At 44.9% G+C, this 25,344-nt stretch overlaps 2 protein-coding genes across 4 annotated transcripts; both read left to right on the forward strand.

Moving 5' to 3' along the window:
* The first annotated feature begins 279 nt into the window (after window positions 1-279).
* Window positions 280-15,654, forward strand: spata13 (spermatogenesis associated 13). 3 transcript variants are annotated; one of them, XM_035142771.2, is made up of 13 exons: window positions 280-764; window positions 6,839-8,395; window positions 10,113-10,574; window positions 11,296-11,440; window positions 11,662-11,792; window positions 12,091-12,270; window positions 12,762-12,941; window positions 13,178-13,357; window positions 13,439-13,671; window positions 14,025-14,154; window positions 14,242-14,617; window positions 14,771-14,845; window positions 14,963-15,654. In XM_035142771.2, exons 1-13 carry the CDS (start codon window positions 756-758, stop codon window positions 15,145-15,147), a joined length of 3,843 nt encoding a protein of 1,280 aa, XP_034998662.2. In that variant the 5' UTR covers window positions 280-755; the 3' UTR covers window positions 15,148-15,654. The 3 variants fall into 3 exon arrangements, with proteins under 3 accessions (XP_034998662.2, XP_034998663.1, XP_034998664.1); XM_035142772.2 differs by lacking the exons at window positions 280-764; window positions 6,839-8,395; window positions 10,113-10,574; window positions 11,296-11,440 and adding an exon at window positions 11,516-11,558; XM_035142773.2 differs by lacking the exons at window positions 280-764; window positions 6,839-8,395; window positions 10,113-10,574; window positions 11,296-11,440; window positions 11,662-11,792 and adding an exon at window positions 11,871-11,893.
* Window positions 15,655-15,686: 32 nt separating this feature from the next.
* Window positions 15,687-24,794, forward strand: tmprss7 (transmembrane serine protease 7). Its single transcript, XM_035142775.2, has 18 exons — window positions 15,687-16,082; window positions 17,567-17,771; window positions 18,432-18,562; window positions 18,645-18,712; window positions 19,204-19,394; window positions 19,470-19,505; window positions 19,591-19,822; window positions 19,965-20,089; window positions 20,747-20,859; window positions 20,956-21,062; window positions 21,275-21,411; window positions 21,563-21,670; window positions 21,794-21,901; window positions 21,993-22,109; window positions 23,139-23,334; window positions 23,843-24,111; window positions 24,314-24,450; window positions 24,554-24,794. The coding sequence occupies exons 1-18, from the start codon at window positions 16,011-16,013 to the stop codon at window positions 24,713-24,715; spliced, it is 2,514 nt and encodes an 837-aa protein (XP_034998666.1). The 5' UTR covers window positions 15,687-16,010; the 3' UTR covers window positions 24,716-24,794.
* Window positions 24,795-25,344: the final 550 nt, after the last annotated feature.

The raw sequence follows: 25,344 nt of genomic DNA on the forward strand, positions 1-25,344 counted from the left end.
CAAGCATCCAGACATGACCCAGCAGCACCGACTGGAAGGCCCGGTCTGTTCCTGTCAGTGCAGCAGCAGGAAGTGAAGGAGCTTGTCTCTATCTTTTACGTTTGTCCTTTTCCTCAATGGAGCGCGTTCCAACGGGGGGCGTGGCTCTGCGGTCACACGGACTAAATCTCCCGAGCTGCGATTGGCTGCGAGCGGGATGGTCACTGTGCGGTCAACCAGTCGCCTCCGTCGTGAACCTCGCGGCGCCCCGCCCCTCGCAAACACAGCAACAAGTGCATTAATGATGCTCGACTGAAGAAAGGAGCTTCTTGTGACTCAAACAGCCGCTGAACGCGCCCGAGACTCGGGTTAAAACAACTGTCCCTGCGCGTCCTCCCTCTTCACGTCACCAACCACTGGATCTACCGGTCCGCGGAAGTCGGCGAATTAAAACCCCGCGGAGCTTGCGCAATGTTTTGAACCAGTTTTTTCGTTATCAGTGAACCCGTGAGCTAGCTTGAGGCTGCTAACCCGGTGTGTGTGTGTGAGTAAGAAAGTCAACCAGTCTCAACATGGACACCAGTTAGCTGCGAGGTGCTTTTTAAAGTTTTTCTGGGGCCGACATGTTTGCTTGTTTTTCAACGAGAGAACAACGAAGGTGTCGGAAGCTCAGAGAAACTTCCCCATGACGCAGAAACAACCCAAACAGCTGCTGTGCTGATGTGAGGAGGAGGAGGAGGAGAAGAAGAAGAGTCAGGTGGACAACATCAGCGACTATGAGCTGGGTGAGCAACACGATTCCCTCAATTGACTCTGGACTCTTTAATTCACATGTAACAACCAGATCGTGTCAATTATTGATATTTTCCCATTACACTGCGTTCACAGTGATGTTCCCCCTCGTGTCCTGTGTTCGAATGGGACCCGAGGGGCTCATTGTGGCGCATTACTCGCCTGGTTGTTATAGTGATGTGGGAGATGCCAGGCTGTGCAGGGAGTAGCTGAAGGAGGAGGTGGAGGGCCCAGCCACTACAAAGAGCTCCACGGCCAAAGAAAGTTAATTAATGCAGAAATAAATAAGCAGTTCGGCCCCCAGAGTTCTTTATGAGCTTAGAAAACTACTCAGTCTAATCCCCTGTTCAGGGCACATTGTTTTCGGAGACTGTTTAATACTGATTTAGCTGCATTACTAATGCAAGTCTGCAGGCACCAGTTCAATTTACTCCAAATGAATGAACCTGTTCTTATATCTCCTCAGATATACTTTAATGTCAGAGGCGAAATGTGCTGTATAGAGGATTCCCACTACTTTGCATAACAGCACTAATCACTGTACAACAATATGGTTTTGGACTTTGAGCACACCGAGTACTGATCTGAAAATTACAACCTATACGATGTGTATTTACAGCTACCACCCCTGTATGGACACTATGATTGCCGTCATTGTTGTATGAACTGGCTCAGGTTAAACCCTTTAAACAATAGATAGAATAAATAACATAGGAATCCAGTACCACAAGTAATTGAATCTTTAAATCTAAAAATACACAATTGATTTCTTTGAATAGCTTGAAAATGAATCCTTGCATACGGTACACATCTCCATGTTCCTTGTTGGACTTTCTAGCATGAAATATTGCCAAATTGCTGACATTTTAGTTACGTCTGTGTAACACTGCCCTGCTGGTCGTCATTTCTTCTTTGCCTCAGTACTCTCAGTACTTGTACAGAGTGACTGCTCTTCTGGAGCATGACAGACGAAGTGAGAAAATTTCAGTTTTATCCGAGTAAAACTAATATACTTTTATAGACGTGATATCGGATCGGTACCGGTGCCAGATCCTGCATTTTCTGCAATATGGGAAGCATTTGCTGGTATCAGAACATCTTTATAACATCTTTTATTTCCTACTCAGTTGTAATTCCGCCTCATGAGACATAAAATACCTCGACCTTTGTCACTGTACTTAACTTAATCTGCTTAAGTTTCTTTCCTTTTGAACTTCAGTACATAGGACAAGCAAATAAATGTTCTTTGTTGCTTCATCCAGCCATGTTCAGTGCTGTGACCAAGTTAAGTTAAAGCAGTATTTGTACCATGGATATAGAGTGCTCATTAATAACAGTACAGGAGTAGGAGTATAAACTCTTTCTAAACTCACAAATTAATGGGAAATAGTTGCAGATCTTCGTGAGTTGATTTGCCCTCTTGAAGCTTTGTGTTTCCATGGTGTTTGAATGAACATTGATGGAACCGCCTTTTGATTTTTGTTGTCCCTCAGTCGGGTTCCACCGTTGACAGCTAGACTCTATGTCTGGTTATGTTCCTGCTAAGCCTTGTACACTGTGTGGTGTTAGATTTCTGGGTGTCTGTCTCTATGACAGTGCCGAGCAGATCAGGTGAGTGAGTGACTGTCTGTGTGAATGTGCCGACACTCCCTGGTTTGGCCTGAGCCCCTACTTCCCACGCTCTATAGAAGGGGGCGTGGCAACTCCTGTTCTCCATCTGTCTGCCAGATCAAAAAAAAAGGAACTAGGTCATGGCCAGATATGAGACTTGAACCAGGAAAGTGAACCAGAGCCTCTGTGCTCCCCTGATCCACACTGGAAATGTCGGGGAAAGGACAGGACCTGCTGTGGAAACCAGTGCCATAAAAAATAAAGATGATGGGTTATTAGCAGTTTGTGATTTTAATTTGACCCCAGAAGAGGTGGTGCACACCCTCTGGACACTGCTGGTGCAATTTTAACCTTTATCACAATTAGTTTTTAATATCTCTTCCCCCAAGCCGCTCCCTTAGAGTTAAGTCTTGGTGGGCTCTCTGTGTCACTCTCAGTCTGTGCTGAATAGCCTGGTTGTCTTCCTGATTCGGCTATCATGTGTAGATGAAACCAGTCCTGCACACAGACTGGTAAAGCTCTGCTAATCAGATTATTACTGGGAAGGAAGAGGAATTGGGTATATGCACACAGACATACACACTCCCACTCCCACACACACACACACACATACACACTGCTCCACCACCTTTCATCTTTGCTTGGAAAAAGGCGATGAGGTTGGCTGACAGGCATCAAGGCTAAGATGATTATCATATGGATTCAAATATCTTATAACAACTATTGTTAACTGTTGCTTAGTCTTAACACACGATCACATAAACATTCACTTGAAAGAAAGAAATGCAGTGAACCTTTTGTCTATTATTCATCAGCTTAATTTTCACATAAACCTATCGATAACTAATTTTCTAATCAGCTGGTCTGTACTTTAAAACGATATGTGCTGTTGTTAGGACTTTTATTCATCAGGACAAATAAGCGACTGGTAAAGTGACAGCTTACGGAGGAATGGCAGTGTTGCTGCGGGGGTTGTGTGCGTCTCAGAGTTGAGCCAGAGAATAGAAAATGACAGAAAACCTAACTTTCCCTTGATACTCCCTGTCTGGTGGTCTTTTACTTTAATACTCAGTTCATTTTGCACTAATGACTTGTATCCCAGCCTCAGGCAGGACATACTTCAGTCCTCTGCAGAGGGGAACTATGGGCAGGAGGTTACTTATTACTTTGCATTTATAACTCAACTCCTTATATATCTGCCTGAGTTTTCTAAACAAACAGGAAGGGAGTCAGTGATTTAAAATGCCTCACTCCCCGCTCAACTCTGCACAGGGGCCGAGCACCATTTGATAGGATGCTCCCAACTATTTTGCACTCCAAAGTGTTTTTGGAGTGCATGCATTTTTAGCCCTTGTGTAGATGTTTACATATCCTGGTGCTTGTCCATCCTCATCCCTGGGAGTCTAATCTAAGGCTGGCTCCAGCTGGCTGCCATGTGTAGGGGGGGGCACCTCCCTGAGCTCTTAATTAACTCTGGACCAGGGCCCCAGTGCGCCGCTCCCATCCATAGTTTTGCAAGAGGAAGCCGGCAAGGAGCAGCGATCTTGGTCAAGTTTGGAAAGGAAGAGGTTATACAGGAAAGTTTGACATTTGAAAAGTGATCGGTACAGCGCGTGATGTTGAAATATACGTAAGTATTATTTGTCTGGATGTGACAGATATGGATGCATGGTTGTAGTTATGGACTTTTTTACAGTAGCGTGATTTATTTGCATTGTTTAGTTTTGTCATTTGTCATATTTTCCTTTTAAACTTTTGATCTTAGAAATGCTTTATACATTGCAGGATGTGCATGATTTTTTACAGTATAAAAAGACGGTGCTTTAAATAAGTCTATATACCATGCATTCACTTTTTTTATCTAAGGGCAAAAGTGCTTTTTATCATCAAGGAAACGGCATCAATGCTGACATTGTTTAATATATTTTGTAATTGTGCTGGATTTTACTATATCATGTATATGAAAGGTTACATTACCACTGATATTGATGCAAAAATTATAATAGTAATCAAACCATCACCAGTTTCAAAAGGCATTGGTAGAAGTAAGGATGACTAACAGTCTGTACACTGTTCTTTAGGTATAGGGCTTATTGCACATAAGGTGTGGATGTCTAAAGTCTGTGTTGTGTTCTCGTGACATGGTGACCACCTGTCTCAGCTTGGTTCTGATGCACGGCTCTGCCAAGTTTTCGTAGGCACCAACTGGCCTGTGACAGTTTGCACCAAGTGTTGGGAGAAAGCGGGAGAAAGGTGTTTTAAAGGATACCACTGATAGCAGGATGAGTAACAAAAACAAACTACGTCAGCGGCAGACAATCATCTTTCTGCTCTGACAACAGATGGAATTATTGATCGTGCCTCTTTCCAGTTGCCACTCGACACAACTCCTCCGTGGCCGAAGAGAAGAAAGCACAAGAAGACAATTCAGCGTCGCTTTGAAAGCCGCACATTGTTCTCGAGGGCTGTTTACTGTCTGTCAGCAGTGGTGCTTGGCAGCGGCGGCTCTGTGTTTACATAAGTGTTCAGTGTGATGGAGCGAGCTGGTCGAAGTGACAGCTGATTCCACTGAGAAAGCCCATCTGGTGCTGAACATGCCTGGAGACGGGAGGAATGGGAGCGTTCCAGGCCCCTTGCAACTCCGTGCATTTGCACACACGAAACAAACAACATCAAACAAACCCTTGAAATTTACTTTCGCATGTGTTGACAAATCAATGCGGACAGAAATCGCAATATTTTTGGATTGAATATCTGAATAGTATCGACAGATGTGGGAGTATTTTGTTAAAGGGTTTCCAGCCTAAAAAGTAAAACAATCAGCAATAATGTGAATGTGGTAACACTTTTTAGCATCATAAGCCGCACATCAACAATTAAATGATTTATGATGCACTGTGATATCATTATAAGCAGATGTTTTTAACTGAAACATCATTAGAGGGCTTTAAATGCAGATAATGAATAACATAACCATTGTAAATATGTAGAATATCACTATCTTGAGAGAAGTTACATTGATTCAATGTACATTAATAAACACTTAAAATGTCCTTATATCTGCTCACAATGACATTATAGTGTCATTAACATTTTATTATTATGTTACTATTGTACTGTTTTTCAAAAACATGAGAAGTGTTTCTGTGTCATACTATCCTAACAACCAAAATCTGAGATCATGTCTGGTCACACTCTCATAACCTGTTTTTTAATCTTTAACATGAAACCATGAATCATCCTAGTTTATATGACAGAGGCAGAAGAGTTGCGTCATATTCAGTGAACTAGTTTGGACAATTTAATTCTTGGTAATCTCATTTCAAAATCAGTAAGAAGGGTGATGTCATAAATTCTGAAAGTGTGGGAATTGTTTGGATGCAAATTTACTTTAAAATATCTGGAAAATGTCAATATGGGATGATAATTTGTATTTAATGTACTATGGAGTCATCATCATCATTGTACTGTAGCCGTATAGCCAACTTATTAAATGCCAAAATCTTATTATATAATATTTGGAGGAGAATCTGACTGTTTGAAACGGGCAACATAGAAACAGACATGATTAACACCTCTGCTTTTCTGTCAATGGTGAGTCAAATGTTTGCTGTTAAAACCGTCAATTAGCTCTAAACTTAATCAGACAGACATTTAAAGTTCACTGTGTATCACCATGAAGGGTCGAAACTCTTCACTGATTTGATGATCCACACAAACCTTCACCTTGACAGTGCCTCATCAAGGACGTAATCTGGAGAAAACTGGGCAATTTATTGCATTAATCACAATGGATTAACAAATTTCATTGCTTAGTCACGCTCACAAGGCCCAACTTCAAAGGCTCAGCTGTATTAACCACTGCCCTGGATCTCTCACACACACACACACACACACACACACACACACACACACACACACACACACACACACACACACACACACACACACACACACACACACACACAGCTGAACTTGGCACAACACCACCCCGACCTGGGCCTCAGCTCTCCTTGGACATTGAAATATGGCACCAAGGACAAATGCACATAGTGTTCAGTGAAAGATATTTTACTGCTCTGGACTCTGTGCACACTGAGGGATACTGACTCCGTTTATCTGTGTCTCTCTCTTTCTTCCCGAAGTTCCTTCTCTTTTGCATACTGACACAAGAACAGTGCACTGTAAACACACAGTCGTTAATTCTCATGTGTCCATTCCCTTAAGCACACTGCATGTACTATTTCGGCTAATGTTCGTTTCAGCTTTTATTTTATTGGCCGGCTTCGAAAGAATGTGCAGCAGTGTTACTGTAATCATCAGTTTTTATTTTACTTAAAAGAAATTTCAGAATGAATGTGTCTCTAGTTATGTAATTTCATTAAGGCAACTATTAACCATTAATTCTGCTTTGATTCAACATGAGGTCACTGAACTAATCTATTTGGTTTTGCAGGCAGAACAAAAGGACAGAGGCTTGTCTACAAGCGAAGACCCTCTCCCGTGCGTCCACAACTCAAAAGCTGATCCGTTGATCCGAAGCCGACCCCTCAGTGACATCTACCCCTTTCAGAGTCAAGGTGACAGGAGTGCAGTCCCATATCTGGTGTCTGGATGTGGCGCACAGGTACAGCCCGTGACCGCGGGTCCTCTCACTGAGGAGAACAAATTGAACAGTATCAACTCCTCTGCTTGGTCCAACCCTGTAATAGGTCAACCTGAAGGAAAGCCTTACCCCTCAAGAATCATGAGGCTATTTTCTAACTCGAGGAAGGGCCCTGTCCCTGCTCACAGTCCAACCACTGACAGTCCCACCTCAGTCGACAGCAACGACAGCAATGGTGGCCCCCAGTCCTGGTCCGGACTTCCAGGACTGGGTGTTGTGGGCTCCTTCAAAAAGCTCCGCTCCTCTGTGCTTCAGGGTATTCAGAGTAGAGGGGCAGCAAACCTCGATGAGGAGTATTTGCCTTCATCAAATCCGGAAATGGTTAATGGCACAATTGTAGCCGACACTGACCCTGATCTAGATAATGGAACAAATCATTTAAAAACAGCAGAGGGATACAGTTTGTCGAATGGAAATATCACTGTGCATACGTTGGCTATGGGGCAGTGCAGCTCAGATGTTGAGGACTATGATGATGAGGAAAACGATGAAGGAGATGGTCTCACACGGAACTCCCGATTATCCAGGAGTATCAAGAGAGCGTATGGGGCAGGACGCATTTCATTATTTGACTTGGGGAGAGGAAGGGTTGCTGGAAGCAGCGCAAACGAAGCTGCTGACAGTCAGAAACCAGATCAGACATGCACGGTCAACGTCCAAACAAAAAGCACGAACCACAACACGAATGTGAAGGTGTTGAACAGAATGAGCAAAAGCGCAGACAACCTTCACATATTTAAGGCACCTTTCAGACGCAAAGCCCCATCTCTAGGTCCTCAGTCTCCTCAGGATGAGGCGCAGGGGACTAGCATGTCAAATGGGAAGCCATACATCCAGAGAACAGCCAGCGCCTCCTCAGTGGACCTGCGAGGTCATGCTGTTAATTACAATAAGAACCCTGTGAAGACCAAGGCGCCGATGCTGAAGCTGGTGGGCAGCATGACCGACCTGACTGTCCGACGCAGGCGAAGTCCCTCCCCCAGCTCCACATCTGCCATGTCATCCCTCTGCCGTCTCCATGACGACTACTCCAGACGTGTGCCTTGCCCACAAACTAGTGAACGACAGCGCCGGCCTTCGCCGGTCAGAGCGCGAGTCATGTCTGTCGAACACACACCACTGGTTCATCACCAGCCTGAAGACGACATAAACCCACAGCAGCACCGGGTTCTCATCAGCCCAGTCTCTGTGGATCCTCCAGATTCAGCAGAGACTTCACCTGGTTCCTCTGGTCACTGTGAGCTGCAGGCTATAGCAACAAGGGAACAGTTGGAGGATTGTGATTCATCTCCACTCAGTCACAAAGAGACTTCAACACAAGATGAGGAGAAGTCACTACAATTCAAGGTAAGAGGACGTTGGTGAATCATGTGCATAAAGATGTCAGGAGGTAGTTAAAATATAAAGTTTTTTATCAGCAGTCACTTTTGCTCTTTCCCTCCCTCCTCGTTGGCTCAGGAGGTATTCTGATAAGCTGCCCAACAATCCTGATCACATCAAGCTCACTCGCTTTTTATCTTTATGGAAGTGGCCCGTTTGATAACACAGCTTTTCACTGTTTGCAGATGCATCAAATGTGCTGCAGCTAAGGTACAACAAAGTTGGGAAATGTTCTCACACTATCACCATCAAAAGCACATTTATATCAATGCAAATAGAGGCGTGGGATTAGAAATCATTAAAATGACAGGTGCTCTTTTAAATTGCAGTGAGAAAGAAAGCACTGAAAGACAGAGGACAGATTTATTCTACTTATCACCTAGAATAGCATAATCATTAATGGCTGCCAGTCATCCAGCGAAGTGACGCTGACCCTCGTCTAAAGAAATGGAAGGATTTCATGATGTGATCTTTGAATCTGGCACGAGTCTAAGGCTCAGAGATAAGTTCCTCTGGTGAACGTGAAACTTGTCAGGACAGTGCGTGACTGCCACAAATCTAAGCTTCTGGTCCAAAGTCCGCTCTGTCCGTATCAAATAAATAGTGACATCGACTTAACATTGACTTTCCCTCCTTTTGCTGTCTGTTGTGTGTGTTGTGCTGACTTCTGCTGGAGCAGGGTCACGTGCTGCAGCCAGCTGTTCTCCGCTATCATGCACACTGAAGGAGCAGGCAGAGTTAATGATTAGGCTTTGTTTATGATTAGTGGGCCTTGCGCAAAAAACGGCTCCATAGTCCTGGTGCTGTGAGGGAGGGTAGGCGGCTATGAGTGAGTCCATCCCTTGCCCCACTCCCCACCGCCTCTTCATTCTAGCTGCAGCCCAATGGATCAAAGTCCAGCACCATGGACACTGGGACAGCGAGCAGCACCACCAGGCAGACGAGACGATTATCACACTGTTGTAGAGAAATGTATTTTGGTCGAAGAGAAAAGATTTAGTCTTTAGAGATGAGCCAGAAAAATCTGAATTGTTTATTTTAGAAACCAGGTGGTTTTTTATTGGCCTCCAAAAAACATAGGAACTTGGCCTCGGGACGCAGGTCTGTGTTAGTGTGTGTTTCACAATGGTGCTAGCCCACTGTGTGCCTTTCCGGTGTATGTGCTCGGGACCAGACCCAGATCAAGAAAACCAAGAGGTGAGGTTTGATACCACCGGCTGACTAAGAGACTCACAACAACCATTTCCAAATGAGTAAGCATTAGCCAATATTTGTCTGCTGAGCGTACAATACATACAGTTTGATAACATTTAATTGTGGAATATTTATGCTATTTCTGTTGCCGGTCCTTGTTTGCACTTGATAAGAATGTGGGTTGATTGCATTCAATATGTCGAGGAAATCACTGTGTGAACTTGAGCACTAATCAAGTTTCTCAAGAGAATCCTGGTGAAAACGTTTCTCACTGATTCTTGTGGTTCTGCCTCGAGAGCCAACCAACACTCTTGTTTCTTCTCGGGGCTTTTATGACACGCAGCACCGTTTTGCTCTGTTTCTGATTAACAGATGTTCTTCCCAGCAGATATTGTGTTCTACATCTCTGTACGTCGCAGGTCACTGAACAGGAGGAAAGTCAATATTATCAACCATATCGAGTTTTGAACTTGTTCCTCTTGATCCCCAGGTGACATCAGAAGTGCGAGAAGCATTTCTCCAAGCAGATGAAATGTCTCCGACAACCAGCAGCAGCACACCTCCTATCTCCCCGACAAGCCTCTCGGAGTCACCCACGTCTTCCGCGTCGTCCACAGATGCAGCAGCGATGACCACAGAAACGTCCTCTGTCAAATCTAGGCGAAGGGCCGGGCGTTCGCGACCACGGCCTATTTCTGACTACGGGCAACTTATTTCCAGGAAGCACTCTATTCCTGAGGAAGTGGCAGAGATGCGTGCTGAGGAAAGGACAGAAAATGCATCACTGCATAAAGATTGCAGTGATGACGACATGTGTGTGAACAGAGAAAGCCCTGAGAACTCAAACATGAATGGGGACGGTCAGTGCAGGAGGTATCGGCCCATCTCGGTGATAGGAGCCGGGGATCTGTTCCCCCCTGATGCTGAGGAGAAGGAAGACCGCCTTCCTTCTGTAAGCTGCTACAGTTACACTTTGAGAAATGCAAATTGGCTGTAGGACTACTAGAACTACTACTACTTTCCATGAGTGTTGAATTAGGTTTAGCTTGAGGCTGTTCTAGTAGCTAATAACAGTTTCCAAATAATTAAATTCCTGGTTATTTATATATTGGAACTTAAACCTGTATTTTCCAATATATAAAATACTGTGTCTGTTTATATTTAGGGTTGGTAAGTAGATTCTGAAACACATTTGTATCTTTTTCGTGGAAATCCTCTTCATGTCCCTATAGCCATCAATAAATTAAGTAATCGGGGGGGAAAACATGTCCAATTATTTTATTTGGACTGACTGAAATGATTGGTCTGTCAATAACTGACCTGCCTGTCTGCACTCTGCCCATGCTTTTACTGCACATGACCAGAGTCTTCAACCGGAGAGACACACACTGACCAGAGCAGAAACAATAGTCAGAAGTTAGTCAGTTAAATACGTCAAACGTTAATCACAACATCTGTGAGCTTATTTCTCCCTAATTTTCTATCATCTCTCTGCAATCTGTAAAGAAAAAGCCTTAGAATAAAAAGTACTTAGAGGAGGTCCTAGTAATGTACGTTATTTGTTAAGTTTTCTGGCCGTTTTTGTGGGACATTGATTCGTCAGGTAGGTGGTGGGAGTCATAGTAACTGAGCTTTTTCTAAATCCCAGGATGTTCCTTTTGTCCTCTCCGCAGCCTGTGTCACGGCCGCCCATCCCCTCCCACCAGGTCCCCCCCTACAGAGCGGTGTCTGCCAGGTTTCGCCCTTCAGCTCTTTCCCAGAGCACCCCCATCGGACTGGATCGCGTTGGACGGCGAAAGCTCCACAGAGTGCTCAGCGGTGAGAGCTGGGGTTGCTTGTTATGTGACACTGGATCACAAACTATAGTCTGTGGGAAAAGTCTGGAGTCTGGGAATGTTAATACTTGTGATGGAGGAAAATCGTGGTGGGGAGCCAGGTGTGGGTTTGCTTGCATCTGTGCCTCGTTCCGCGGAATATTAAAACCTTTTAGAAAGTTTGCAGCTCAACGCAGTTCTTTAGCCTCCGTGTATATGTTGCAGATGGTGCGTCTGAGTGCTCGGCGACGCTTGATGACAGCGTGAGTGAGGAGGAGGAGGGGGGCAGCTTTGATGAGCTCACTGATGCCACGCCCTACCTCCAGCCAGGGGTGGAGATCTCCGTGCTAAACGAGGTGAGGCTGGAGAGGTTGACTCACTTGTCGTGTTGCAACGCTCCCAAACATCTCCTCCAAGAATGTGCATTCAATTTATGATGTGACATTTATCTTGCTGTGTGCGTGATTTGTGTAGAGCCATGTGCAAATGTTTTTGTGTGTGTTTTCAAGATGTTTGGCCACAGTTCAGCACAACAGACAACCTCTGCACTGTCCACATGTCTATACATAATCTTACATGTTAGAACTCGGGGCTTAGCCTGCATGTAATTGCATCTTTATCTTATCTCTCTGTGTGTGATTGTGTGTTACTCAGTGGATAAGCTCAGGCCACACGGTGTATGCGGAGGCTCTCTGGGACCATGTGACCATGGAGGAGCAGGAGCTGGCCTTCAAGGCTGGAGATGTTATCCGTGTCCTGGAAGCCTCACACAAGGATTGGTGGTGGGGCAGAGGCGCTGACAGGGAAGCCTGGTTCCCCTCCAGCTTTGTGAGAGTAAGTGGACGAGCTGACCCGTGTGTCTGACCCATGTTTGCTCCCCAGCAGCACAGAAAAGACTGGCAAACTGGCTTGGCTCCAAACCAACCTCTCCAGTCCCCTTAACAGAGTTTGTGAATGGGGTTCAAACCTCACATGTTCAAACGGTTTCTGTGGTGATCAGAGCTGATTGACATCTGAGTCTTAATTAGGCAGGCCAGAGTAACCACGATGAGGTCGTTTGATTGGCAGATAAGCTTCTGCTGTGCTTGTTGCTGAATCAAAGCTGCCGACCAGGAGCTGTTTAAACTCGCACATATTGTTTCCGTAGTGATATGAAGTAGATCTGAATTGTTTGTAGCTATTGTTCCCTTTTGTATGATACAGTCGATGTGGTTAAAAAACTAATCATGACTTTGAGATGGCTTTTAGATTTGAACCCGTTTATGTTTTTGAATTGTAAATGTTGCTCAGGAGATCTCCTTGTGCTTCTGGTGGCTGTGTTTCAGGTGCGAGTTAACCAGGAGGACTCGAGTGCAGACAGTGTGGATAGTGTAGCGGACCAGGAGGATCCGGCACCCAGGGACACGCACAGCGCTCAGCACAGGGAGCAGATGAGAACCAATGTTGTTCAGGAAATCATGAACACTGAGCGCATCTACATCAAGCACCTGAAAGACATCTGTGAGGTATGAGCCCCCTCTGTCCTTTTGGCATTATTCACATGTCTGAAACTGATACTGAAAACTATAAAGATATTTACTTTTTGAAATGAGATATTTACAATAAGCTCCATTTGTATTTAATATATTACTTGGTTTTATACTAAAAAGCTGAACTCTCCCATCCAGCACCTCCTGTTGGCCAATAACTGAACTGTTTTAATATCTTCTGTCAGCAGAAATAAACAAATATATATTTTCAGGGTTACATCCGCCAGTGCCGTAAACACCCGGAAATGTTCACTGAGCTGCAGCTGAAGACCATCTTCAGCAACATAGAAGACATCTACAGATTTCAGAGGCAGTTTCTCAAAGACCTGGAGAAGAACTACAACAAAGACCAACCACATCTCAGTGAAATTGGCTCCTGCTTTCTCTTGCAGGTAATGATCAACTGAATCACTGTGCACCTCATGTATTAGCAGATTCGACATTTTAATTGAATCTTTCTCGTTTTTCTCTAGGAGGAGGGTTTTTCTATATACTCAGAGTACTGTAACACCCACCCAGTGGCCTGTGCTGAGCTGCAGCGCCTCATGAAGTTGGGTCGATTCAAACATTTCTTTGAGGCCTGTCGGCTCCTCCAGCAGATGATCGACATCTCCATCGCCGGTTTCTTGCTCACGCCCGTCCAGAAGATCTGTAAATACCCGCTGCAGCTGGGAGAACTGCTCAAGTACACCCCAAAGGACCACAGGTACTCCTCAGGAGATTCATCACTACTCACAGTATACTGCTCTTTTACTTCTTGCACTAGTTGTACATTTTTAAACATCTTTATTTGGAGCTCTCTGGAGTGTGTGGAGTTAAGGTGCTGTCTTTGCATGCCTGCACCATTAAGTGTAAAAAAGTATTTTCTATAACCTCACAAAGATGCTTGTTGTTATGGTTCAACTCCCTGCATTATGTTTAGATTTGTGATATTATTACAGCTGTTTTATCTTTACTTTTCTAACCTTAAGATGGAGGCAGTGTGCTACTTTAAGTGTAAATTTGCTCTATGTCTATGCTGCGCCCCACGCTCACTGTTCTATCGCTGATTCATTGCAGTGACTTCAGCGGAGTGAGCAAAGCATATGACGCTATGAAGAATGTGGCCAGTTTGATAAATGAGAGTAAAAGACGACTGGAGAGTGTTGACACCATCGCTCACTGGCAGGTCGCCATTCTGCACTGGGAGGTGATGATTACGTCTGTTTATGAGTTACATGTATTCTGTGTGTTTTTCCAACCATATGTCCAGAACACTGTAAATCTGTTGTTGCAGGGACCTGACGTGCTGGAGCGCAGTTCAGAGCTCATCCACTCCGGGGAGCTGGCTCGTGCCGTCCGACAAGGCAAAATGCAGCAGCGCAGCTTCTTCCTGTTTGACCACCAGTTGGTCTTCTGCAAAAAAGACGTCCTGCGCAGAGACCTGCTCCACTACCGCGGACGGCTGGATATGGACCAGACCGAGGTATTGGACATGCCCGACGGCCGGGACCTAGACCTGGGCTTGACCCTACGGAACGCTCTGCGCCTGCGCGACGCCTCCACTCTGGAGTTTGTGTGTGTGCTGTGCTGCAGGAAGGCCCAGGACAAGCAGAGGTGGCTGGAGGCTTTTGCCAAGGAGAGACACAGAGTCAAGGAAGACCAAGAGATGGGTGAGTGCAGACGGATTCCTTCGGCTTGTGATACAAAACAGCTACTGTGGATAGATGTCAAATAAAAGCTGAAGTGGGTGAACAGATTGTTGAAAAAGGGGGTGGATGGAAATATTTTGACCTGAAGGTGTAATTCTTTGTGTTTCTTGGCAGGAATGGAAATCAGTGAGGATCAAAGAAAACAGGCCATTGTTAATGCCAGAAGAGCCAAACAGGGAAAGATCAAACGTAAGAAAAAAATAAGTCTTAATACCTTTTAAGCTGCTCTTTATTTATTTTCAGTTTAATTTACTTCTTGTTCTGAAGTTTGACTTTTAGTTTTTGCTTTTTCACCTTTTTTTTTAGCCATCGGTTACTCTGGTTCTGTGCCACCCCACCACCCGCAAAACCTCCACCCGCTTCACCAGCGTCACGTCACCATTCCAACCAGCGTGCCTCAGCAGCAGGTCTTCTCATTGGCCGAGCCCCCGAAACGAAAGCCTTACCACCTGTTGTACAGCATCACCCGCAACGCCTTTTTCAAGAAGTGAGGCTTCGCTCCCTCGTCCCTTCGTTTTGTTTCCTCTGTGCATAATCACAGCGTGCCCGAACCGTCCCGAAGACTCGAAGAACACTTTATTTTTCCTTGTGTTTCCCGTCTGTGAATGTACTTTCACGTTTGCTCTCTGTGCCTCATATGTCTTTCTCTATATGTGTGTTGTTGTTGCACGTTTGAGTTCAGTGCCTTTTCTGTGTATGGGGCGTGACTTAAGTGTTAAAATACTGACTGTTGGTGTGTTTATGCTGCTCACTAAAGCTCATGATACCCCACCTCTTTGTCTTATTAATTCCCAGCTGCAGGAGTTTTTATTTTATTTTAATAATGACAACGATGTATCTTCTGCTTTTACATTGACAAACATGGTTGTAGGCTATTTCACAAAGGCTGGACCCTTTTTTTTTGGTTTTGCTGTGAGCACAAACAGCCAGAGGATCAATTAACTAACACATTCATCAACCCGTTTAACACTGTAAATAAAACTCTTGTACAAACAAAATGAGAATGTTTTCACTTTAAAATTAGTTGTTTGCTGCTGCTGCTGCTGGTGACTGTTGGCTTCTGAATATTGGTTCATGAGAGTTTGATCAAACTCGGCGATAAGCGTTAATGAGTGAAACTTTATCCATAGAAGTGGAGGAGGCGAGCTCCCTGTTTCTCCACTGCAGGATCTGGTTTCACGCACCTGTCAGCTGTGCATCCAAACACTGGGCTGTGTGTGGCTCCCAACGTCGTTTCTGTGTCTGCTGCTGGCTGTTTGTGAGGCAGTTTTCATTCCGAAGGGAGCCGAGAATGGATCTAAGAAACCAAACGTCAGGAGTTAGATGATAAGAGGCTGGATGGGATGACCGTGTCATGGGCGCAGAGCGTGAGGAGAACGAGCCGGCGAGCAGAGACGATGATGCAGCTCAACAGGACGCAGCTAGTGTAAGTAAGATGTACCCTTAACTTTGTGTTATTTCCATTTAAGCTTGGTGTCAAGAATTGTATAATGACCATAAATGTTTCAACAGATTTAACCCTAAAGTTTGAGAGCAACAGAAGTAAAGTAAAAATACAGTAATCTCGCACATAAAATGTCTGAGGTCACATTTGTTTTCATGCTTGATTCAAATATACGTAAAACATAAAAATATCTTTATTTTTCCTCTATTCGGAATCTATACCCTGCTAACTTGTGATAGATTAAGAGCCACTTGCACAGTATGGGATGACACTGAATGAATAATACATGTGCCCTGGGTAACTCAATGAGTCCTGAAAAACTGATGGAGTTTCGTTCACACATTCCCCTTCATAAGCTAAAGTGACCTGTAATGAGGCGTCATCGCCTGTAGACACAAGATTACATAACTGTCGACAGCTACATGTTCCAGTTTTTAATACAACTTCATGAACACTGGTGGTTTTCCACTGCATGAAAACACGAGTGTTCATATGTGAATTAACTAACATCGCTCAGCCTATTATATTCTAAACTGGAAAGGCTCAGAGCGCTTACGTCCCTCAAGGCCTCTAATGAAACCACATTGAAATTCACTAGAACTGGCTTTTAATTGAACCCCTCTAAATCGCTCCCCTTCATATAGCAAAATAGTTTTGGCCCTGCTTTGGCCCACATACCGTGTGGAATGGTGGCTTTGGGTGGTCTGCTTCTTTTTGCCATATCTGCACCACAATTAAGCCACGTCAATACCGCATGTTTACCAAAAGGGGCCAATGGTGGCCTGTATTTGTTTTGTGCTATTTGGGACACAGTCACCATTTACCACATGTGCTACTTTAGCTTCTCATCCTGACTACTCCTTACCTAGAGCACAAAAAAGGCCCTTATTTGTTTTGTGCTGTTGTTTTGCTATTTTACAAGTGGGACACTTTAGGCTCCCATTGGAACCACAAGAAAACAAAAGTGCTGCATCATTGCTTCAAGTGGCCCACGTCCATCTGTCTGGGGATTATTTTAAATGTATTTATTTAATCTCTGAGAAATCAAAGAAAATGTTAGAGAAATGGAGAAAAATTCCTGGATCCTCACCAAAACGTAATTGTTCTTCCATTGGTTGAGTAGTGTTTGCGTAACCCTGCCAACCAACTAACTAACTAACAAATGCAAATGAAAACATAACCTCACTGGCAGAAGTTACACTCTGACCTGGATGAGGTGGAATGATGGTGGCAGCAGGGTCACGGTCTCTGAATTCTCAGTGAACTCATTCGCTTGGCGAGCGATCTGCAATATCAAGACACTTGTTTGTTATCCCCATATTATTTCGGCATCATTGACCACATCCCTATTAGAAACAGGACATATTAGAAGTGACTGTTTCAAAGGGCAAGTCAGATTTACTGCTGCATTAATGGCCCTTTGCATTAGAGCATGAATGTGACCCCCCCTCTCTCTCTGGCTGTAGATTGCAGACGTGTCAGTGGAGGTGGCCACAGTGGACCACACTCTGCAGAAGCTCTGCAGGAAGTACAGGAAGACCAGACGGAAGCCCAAGGGACTCAAGAGGCTGTGGGCCCGCCTGCTGAACGTCCCCCACCTGACTCTCATCATAGCGGCGGTGGTGTTTGTGGTGGTGGTGATCATATGGTCCCTGCTGTGGGTCTTCATATGTAAGTGAAAGGATTCTTATACTTAAAAATGAGTAAATCAATATCGTTACAGTTATAATACTGTGTTTTTACCTATTCGGTGTCAACTCTGGGTCTAGATCAGGGGTCTTCAACGTTTTTCAGGCCAAGGACCCCCAAACTGATGGAGAGATGGAGCAGGGACCCCCTACTATACATATTGTATAAAATTGTGTTTTATATTAAACTGGGCCTAGTGCCATGTATAAACATACCTACCCTGTTAATGTGCATTCAATACTAAGCTATTCAAATAATACACAGGTTCATATATCCATGTTTTTATTTTAAACGTGCAAAGTGCAGGGTGGCCGTGCCACTGCCATTTATAAACATACATCTTGCATACAACACTGAGCTATTAAAATAATTCACAGATTCATGTTAATGTGTATTTAAAGACATTTAAATTTGTGGAAAAAAAATTGGTTGGAAAAGAAATTTTTAAATACAAAATTGTCTAATCAACCAAAAATTTCGTGACCCCCCCCTGCAGTACCTTCACGGACCCCCTAGGGGTCGCGGACCCCCTGTTGAAGACCTCTGGTCTAGAGCAGTACTGTATGTCCCACGTTGTTGTGGTGTATCTGTGTTATTTAGATTCTGCACCATATGATCCACATTATGAATGTATTTCCTCAGTCCGCAGGGAAAGCAACAGCGGAGCGTACTTTGCCGGGATGTTCCGTCTTGCCAACGTGGAGTTCATCCCCGAATACCGGCAGGCTGAGTCCCACGAGTTTGTGTCCATGGCAAACAAAATACAACATGTGGTATGGTTCGGTGTAGCCTTGTTATTCACAGGATGGTGAGTCGGCTCGGGGAGTCTTAGCGTTAATTGCTGGTGTCTCATAGGTGAGCAACGTGTACAAGATGTCCTCAGTGGCCAGACTCTACAAGCAAGCTGTGATTTCAGACCTCAGGTACAGTAAATGTGTGTTAGTCATCATCTAAAAGCAAAGAGGGGACCAGCTGATGTTTAGTGTTCAGTTTCTGGCCTGTGATTCCAAATTCAAGCATCATCATTTTAAAGGAATGGTGCATTTCTCCCTTCATTCCCCCTTAGATTCAGTCGAGCTGCACCAGATTTTATACACTCACAGATATAAGTCTCAGAAATGTGCTAAATGTTTTGTAAAGGTTTTTTTTTCATTATTCCCTGTATTTTTAAAAACACACCTATATCACAATGTTAAAGCAAGCAAAAATAAATTCCTGGATCCATCCCCTGCTCCAGATCAACACCAGAATTTAATGGTTTGGTTTCTTGACCATTCTGCATCTTTCCACCATGTTTTGTAGAAATCCATCCAGTTGTTTTTGTGTAATTTTGCTCACATACAAACTGACAGGGGTTACAACACACGATGCACACTTTTAAAGGTTCAGTATAAACGTGTTTCTCCCTGTCCAGTAACAGTAAAGATGGCGTGCTGGTGCATTTCTGGATGGTGTTCGTGGTCCCCCATCTGAGGAGCACTGCTGTGTGTGAGGAGTGTGTGGGCGTCATCTTCAGAGACTCCGTCCACACCAGCCTCAGGAACCGGACGTCTGTCGGCTACTTACTGAGTCTTCCAGTGGACATAGACTCCATCCTCATCAATGGTGCGTCTGTAATTCGGTCCACGTGTTCTCAGTGTGTTCCCCAATGCAGAGACTGATTGTTGTGTCCCCCTGAAGCTGTCCAGCGCTCAGACTACACATCAAATGCTGGAGGTAGATGAAAAAACCTTTCATTCAGATAAATAAAAGTTCTGGTACTTTTGTTTTCCAATGAGTAGCTTTTTTTCTTCCCTCCCAGCCGGCTCACAGTGTGTCGATAAGATGCACGCCAACCATCCTGGGGCCAGGGTCCCTCTGAACGTCTTTTCATCGTGGGGGGGTGTGAGTTGCCACGTGAAGCTCACCGTCGCCCCCGGTTCCCTCGTCCGTCTGACCATCACCTCGTTCTTCATTGAGCCCAGCGACTGCGTGCATGACGCCCTGACGGTGTACGACGCTCTGCTGCCCATGAGAGGGCGCATTCTGCACAGGTGAGTGTGAAGTTCCCAGTGGATCACAGAGCCTCACAGCCTCTTCTGACAAATGCAATGAGCTGTTTGCCACATTTCTCTTGATATTTCTGAGTTTAATTTGATAATTTGACATGTACTGAGGTGTGTATCTGTGCTGCAGGCTGTGTGAGCCAGTGTCCGCCTCCTTCTCCCTCGTCTCTACCTCCAACGTCATGCTGCTGTCCTTCAGAATGACGGACGGCAACAAGACCTTCAGAGGACACTTTGAGGCCATCGCAGAAGAAAGTATGACACATTTACCTGCTTATCTTTTAGTGGCTGCCAATCTTTTTCAGCTCATGTCCACATTCTGTGTCCAGAAGCAAAATGTGAATGTGATCCTTTGTCACAAACTTAATTTGTCCATGAGTTGTGGGCAGTTGGATCAAAGCATTTATTAGGCCACCCAGGACTATGTTTTTGTCTTCCTTTGTTTTTCTGTGTTAGCCAGCAGGATTGTGCAAAAACTCCTGGAATGATTAATATGAAACTTGATGTGGTTTGGGTCAAGGAAAAAATCCATTAAACTTTGGCGCACATCCAGGAATCTTTTCCTCACTTTCCTTAACATTTCGTAATAACACGTTTTTTTACATTTTCATTGATTTCTCAAGAGAATAATTCATAGATTTTGATGAAAATGTTTAGGGCACTGATATTTATGACTGTGTGCTACTTGCTGCAGATCCAATAATCTGGATCTAGTGAATTTAAATGTGGTTTCATAAGGGGACTGTTGGGCCTTGGTTCATCATCCATCATCTTCTGACCCCTCACACTTATCTATCAGGCTCTTCTGAGTGTCCTAAACCCCAGACTGTGAAGAACTCTTATACATAAAAGTGCCATGTGACATACAGTACTGTCTGAAGTATAATCCCTACCTCTGTGTCTGTCTCTCAGTTTGCATGTCTCAAATTGAGACCCAGTTCGAGCCTGACGTCCCTGGTCACATCTACAGCCCCTTCTACCCCAGCCTGCTGCCCCCTCGGTGCTCCTGCACCTGGAGGTTTGAGGTACATCACACATTCACACACACACACATATATATGTATAATATGACTGAGGTTCAATGGCTTTTATTGATTGATTGTGTTTATATTTTATTCTAGACCTCTAATCGTGCTTTAGGAGTCGCTCTGCAGTTTCAGAACTACATACTGAAACCAAAGGGCATGAAGCGCTGTGACTACGGCTGGTGGAAAGTCAATGAAATCATGTATGTGCGTACAACTATACTATATAGGTTTAAAAGAAAATTTGAAGTTTTTCTTATCTTATTCTATATTATATTGTTTTCCTAAGCTGGAAGAATCAAATCGAGGCCAAATCAACTTCCAGTCAAGATATTTTTACATAGTTTTCAATTGTGTTTTACTGCATCCTACAACATCCTGTCAGGGTTTTCTGATGGTTGCTCTCTTCCCACAGTTTCTGCGGTAGCTACGTGGGACACCGCACGGTGTTTCGAATCACCGACCACAGCCCAGAGGTGGAGTTTCGCTGCAGCTCACGAAACTCTGCTCAGCCGTTTCAGGCGTCATACAGCAGCTACAACATCAGCCTACGTAAGCGCCGCAGCAGCAGAGCGTGACTCACTGTAATCTGTACGTGTAGGAAATTACCGCAGCTACTTCGTTTCACAGTGGATGTGAGTCAACGACTTTGTTTTCAGAGTGGACTCCAACAATCCTAATGGGCTTCGCTGTTTTCTTCCAGCCTGTCCAGAGAGCCACTTCCTGTGCTCCACTGGCCTGTGTGTGGAGAAGAGTCGACGCTGTGACGGCCTGGACGACTGCCAGGACGAGAGCGACGAGGTCTTCTGCTGTACGTCAATTATAATTATTCGTAGTTTTCCATTTCGATTGCTTGCATCTGACAATGCATCTTAGTGTAGTGAACATTTATGCAAAAAGTCACATGATGGAAGAATGATGCATGTTTTGGCAGCGAGGCCCACGATGAAATGTGGCGGCAAAAGTCCTCCACATCCTCTGTTTGTGTGCAATGGGGAGACGGACTGCACCGATGGAAGCGATGAGATCAACTGCACTCAGGGTTTGGATATTTACACTTAAGTTAAAAACAGAACTGTATGTTTTCAGTCTTTTCGTGCTACTGACTACGACGTGTTCTCTGTTTTTCTCAGAAACCCCCTGCTCTGCGATCAGGTACCAGTGCAGCAGTGGCTCCTGCATCCTGAAGAAGAACGCTAAATGCGATGGAGTTCATGACTGTCGGGACCGCAGTGATGAGGCCGACTGTGGTGAGTCTCCTGCTTCACCTGGAGAGAAAAAACATGTTTCGCACAACATTTTCAACAATTTCCCCTTCACCCTTCCACATCAGGTTGTACAGTACAGAGGCACACAACTGTAGCAAGTAGGATTTTGGAAAACCAGTTCCCTTTTTTCAATAGATTATCAGTTCACCCTAAATGTCAGGATCTATCAATATGTAGAACTAGAATAGCTCTCTAGTGTATACCACCTTTTTATAATCACCCAAATTATTCACCTTACATTTCTAGTTCTACATATTGTTCCAGTTGTTCCACGTCCAAGTCCAGATCAAATATGATATATCACGTTAATGTAAACCATGATCACACACATTTGGTTTGGTCCCACCTGAGTTGTCTGCCCTTCATCAAGCGTTTCTTTCATAGTGATCGTGCAACCGCGACACTGTCCGTTCTCTTCCAGACCCTCAATGTGGGCTCATGAGGAAGTAGTGGTCATTTTATAATCCACTGAGCAGCGAGCTCCAAACCTGCTGACCTGCAGCACTGAGGTGACCCCGCTGTAATAGCTCTCTCTCTCTCTGTTTGCTGTTATTTTATCACGATGAGGAGTCAAGGTGACAGGAACAGGCCGCTCTTTGATCGCTCACTGATACTTAGCAGATGTGTGTGTGTGTGTGTGTTTCTGTGTGTGCACATGAACACGCATGCATCGAGGGCACTATTTTTTTAATAAGGCAGCAGCAGATCCATCTGTCGTGGTGATGACTCAGCGTGTCAGCGTAGGTGGTCACTGTAGTTGTACAAACACACACTGTGGACTCACACCGACACATGCACACTGTGGTAACGTGGTGCTTACATCTCTCACTGGGGTACAGTTTGTCGTAGGGCACAATAACAAGTATATGAAATATAATGTATGTGTCGATTTACAACTGTGCATACATCAAAACCAACAGGCGCATTTTTGTACATGCACATTGCAAACCTGTATGTTGGTTTACATTAAAACCAGTATAACAACAAACTCCATCCCTGTGTGCTCCTCAGCCTGTGGTCGTCCGCCCCCGGTAAAGAAGGTGGGTTCCTCCTCGGGCCCCGAACGCATCGTGGGTGGCGATAACTCCGTGGAAGGGGAGTGGCCGTGGCAGGTCAGCCTCCACTTCTCTGGTAACCTTTACTGTGGCGCCTCTGTCCTCTCCTCTAATTGGCTCATCTCAGCTGCACACTGCTTCAGCAAAGAAAGGTCAGTGACCGTCACTGCTGATCGGCAACATACTCTTTGACATATGAATCCACGAAAACACACATCGAAGGTGAACATACGTTTTTAGACTGAGAAAGGAAAGTTTTGTTTCAAAGAAATGTGTCTTATTTACTTTTGTGAGTGTGACCCATCAGATTTATCCCGTGTTTACCTCTGGTGTCCAGCTCATATATGTTTTAATGTAATAATAAGACCTTTTATCATCTGGTAATTTATCATATAAACAGTTCAGTCATGACAAGTTGTGACCTTATTAAGTCAGTTTTTATTTTTATCTGTTGCAATAAATGTCTTTTGAATTGTCCCTGTTAAAAAAACAACAATACAAAAAAAATTTACAAGACTCCTGACTCACTGTATTCATTTCATGAACAAACCTGTCACCTACTGGACATATCGTGTCTATTATTATCTATTTTCTCCATCCAGTATAATTTAGAAAACATCCTCCTTCAGCATCTTTGACCTCTGACCTCTGACTCTGCAGGCTGTCAGACCCGCGTCAGTGGAGCGCTCATCTGGGCATGGTGACGCAGGGCAGTGCCAAACATGTGGCGGAGATCCAGCGGATTGTGGTGCACGAGTATTACAACGCGTACACGTTTGACTATGACATCGCCCTGCTGCAGCTGAAGAAGCCCTGGCCTTCCTCCCTCGGCGCGCTGGTCCAGCCCGTGTGTCTGCCGCCCACCTCCCACACGGTCACCAAGAGCCACCGCTGCTGGGTCACCGGGTGGGGATACCGCTCGGAGGAGGGTGAGCAGTAACTCGGATATGACTCAGTTCCCCTTATACGTCAAATACACGATGAAACTGCACGATGTGTCTGTATTTCCTTCTTAATTTGTCACTGTATCACACCACTTTTGTGAACATGGTAGGGTGACAGAGATCCTCTTTATCAGCTCCTGCATTCTTTATAAGCATGATTCATGTCCATGGTGTTGCTCTCTTGCAGACAAGGTGCTGCCGTCAGTCCTGCAGAAAGCAGAGGTTTCCATAATGAGTCAGACAGAGTGTAAGAAGAGCTACGGCCCCGTGTCGTCTCGCATGCTGTGTGCCGGTGTCCCCTCCGGAGAGAGGGACGCCTGTCGGGTGAGCTCCCATCTGACTCAGTGGATTCCTATACCTGCATGTGAACAGTAAAACTGCCATTTGCTGTTTTCTACCTTCATTAACTGTACGCTTTGTGTTTCAGGGGGATTCTGGGGGTCCTCTGTCCTGTCAGGCACCGGGCGGGGGTCGCTGGTTCCTCATTGGTATCGTCAGCTGGGGGGCGGGTTGTGGGCGACCCAACCTGCCTGGCGTCTACACCAAGGTCAACAAGTTCACCTCTTGGATCTACAGCCATATCAGCTGACATGAGGAAACTCAGCAGCCAGCGGCAGCCGATGTTTAAATATTCTGTTGCTCACATTAAAAAATATGACACAGTACAATGTGTGTTTGTGGGGTTTTTTTTCTCTCAGGTTAACAACAATGTTTGCCCTTGGGTGAAACTCCAAGGTGACGTTGATGAGAAATGTCCTCCTTAATCTAAAAAGGCCTTGAAAGGTGTTTATCCTCTCTTTGACTCTTCTTCATCAAAAGACTGAGATTGTAAATTCTCTTCCAGTGTAATTAGGGACATATTTGATGCCAGATTTTGCAATTGCAGGTCTTGTCTTGCTTTACGCCCCAGTGGAGCATCCAAGGGCACGGCCGCCAAGCTCCGATAGTAAAACCTCGCACACGTTTGCCCCTCAAACACTCTTTTGTCCCTCCGAGCTGAACTCCTGCGTACACACCGAGGAAGTTTGCCCACAATATCTGTGCCACGGATGGTTGTGGGGATTGTACCCTTTCATAGTGCTCCCATTGTCCCCCGCACTGCATTCTGGGGCTCCGTGTGACACCTGCCGCCCAGTTCAGGTAAACTGGAGGCGGTGAATACCGGCCGCATCCGAGCCGTTCAGGTCGGATTTCTGTGCTTTTTTTTTTACCTTTTCA

This window comes from Hippoglossus stenolepis, chromosome 19, assembly GCF_022539355.2.
Source record: "Hippoglossus stenolepis isolate QCI-W04-F060 chromosome 19, HSTE1.2, whole genome shotgun sequence".
In the NCBI taxonomy this organism is placed as follows: domain Eukaryota; kingdom Metazoa; phylum Chordata; class Actinopteri; order Pleuronectiformes; family Pleuronectidae; genus Hippoglossus; species Hippoglossus stenolepis.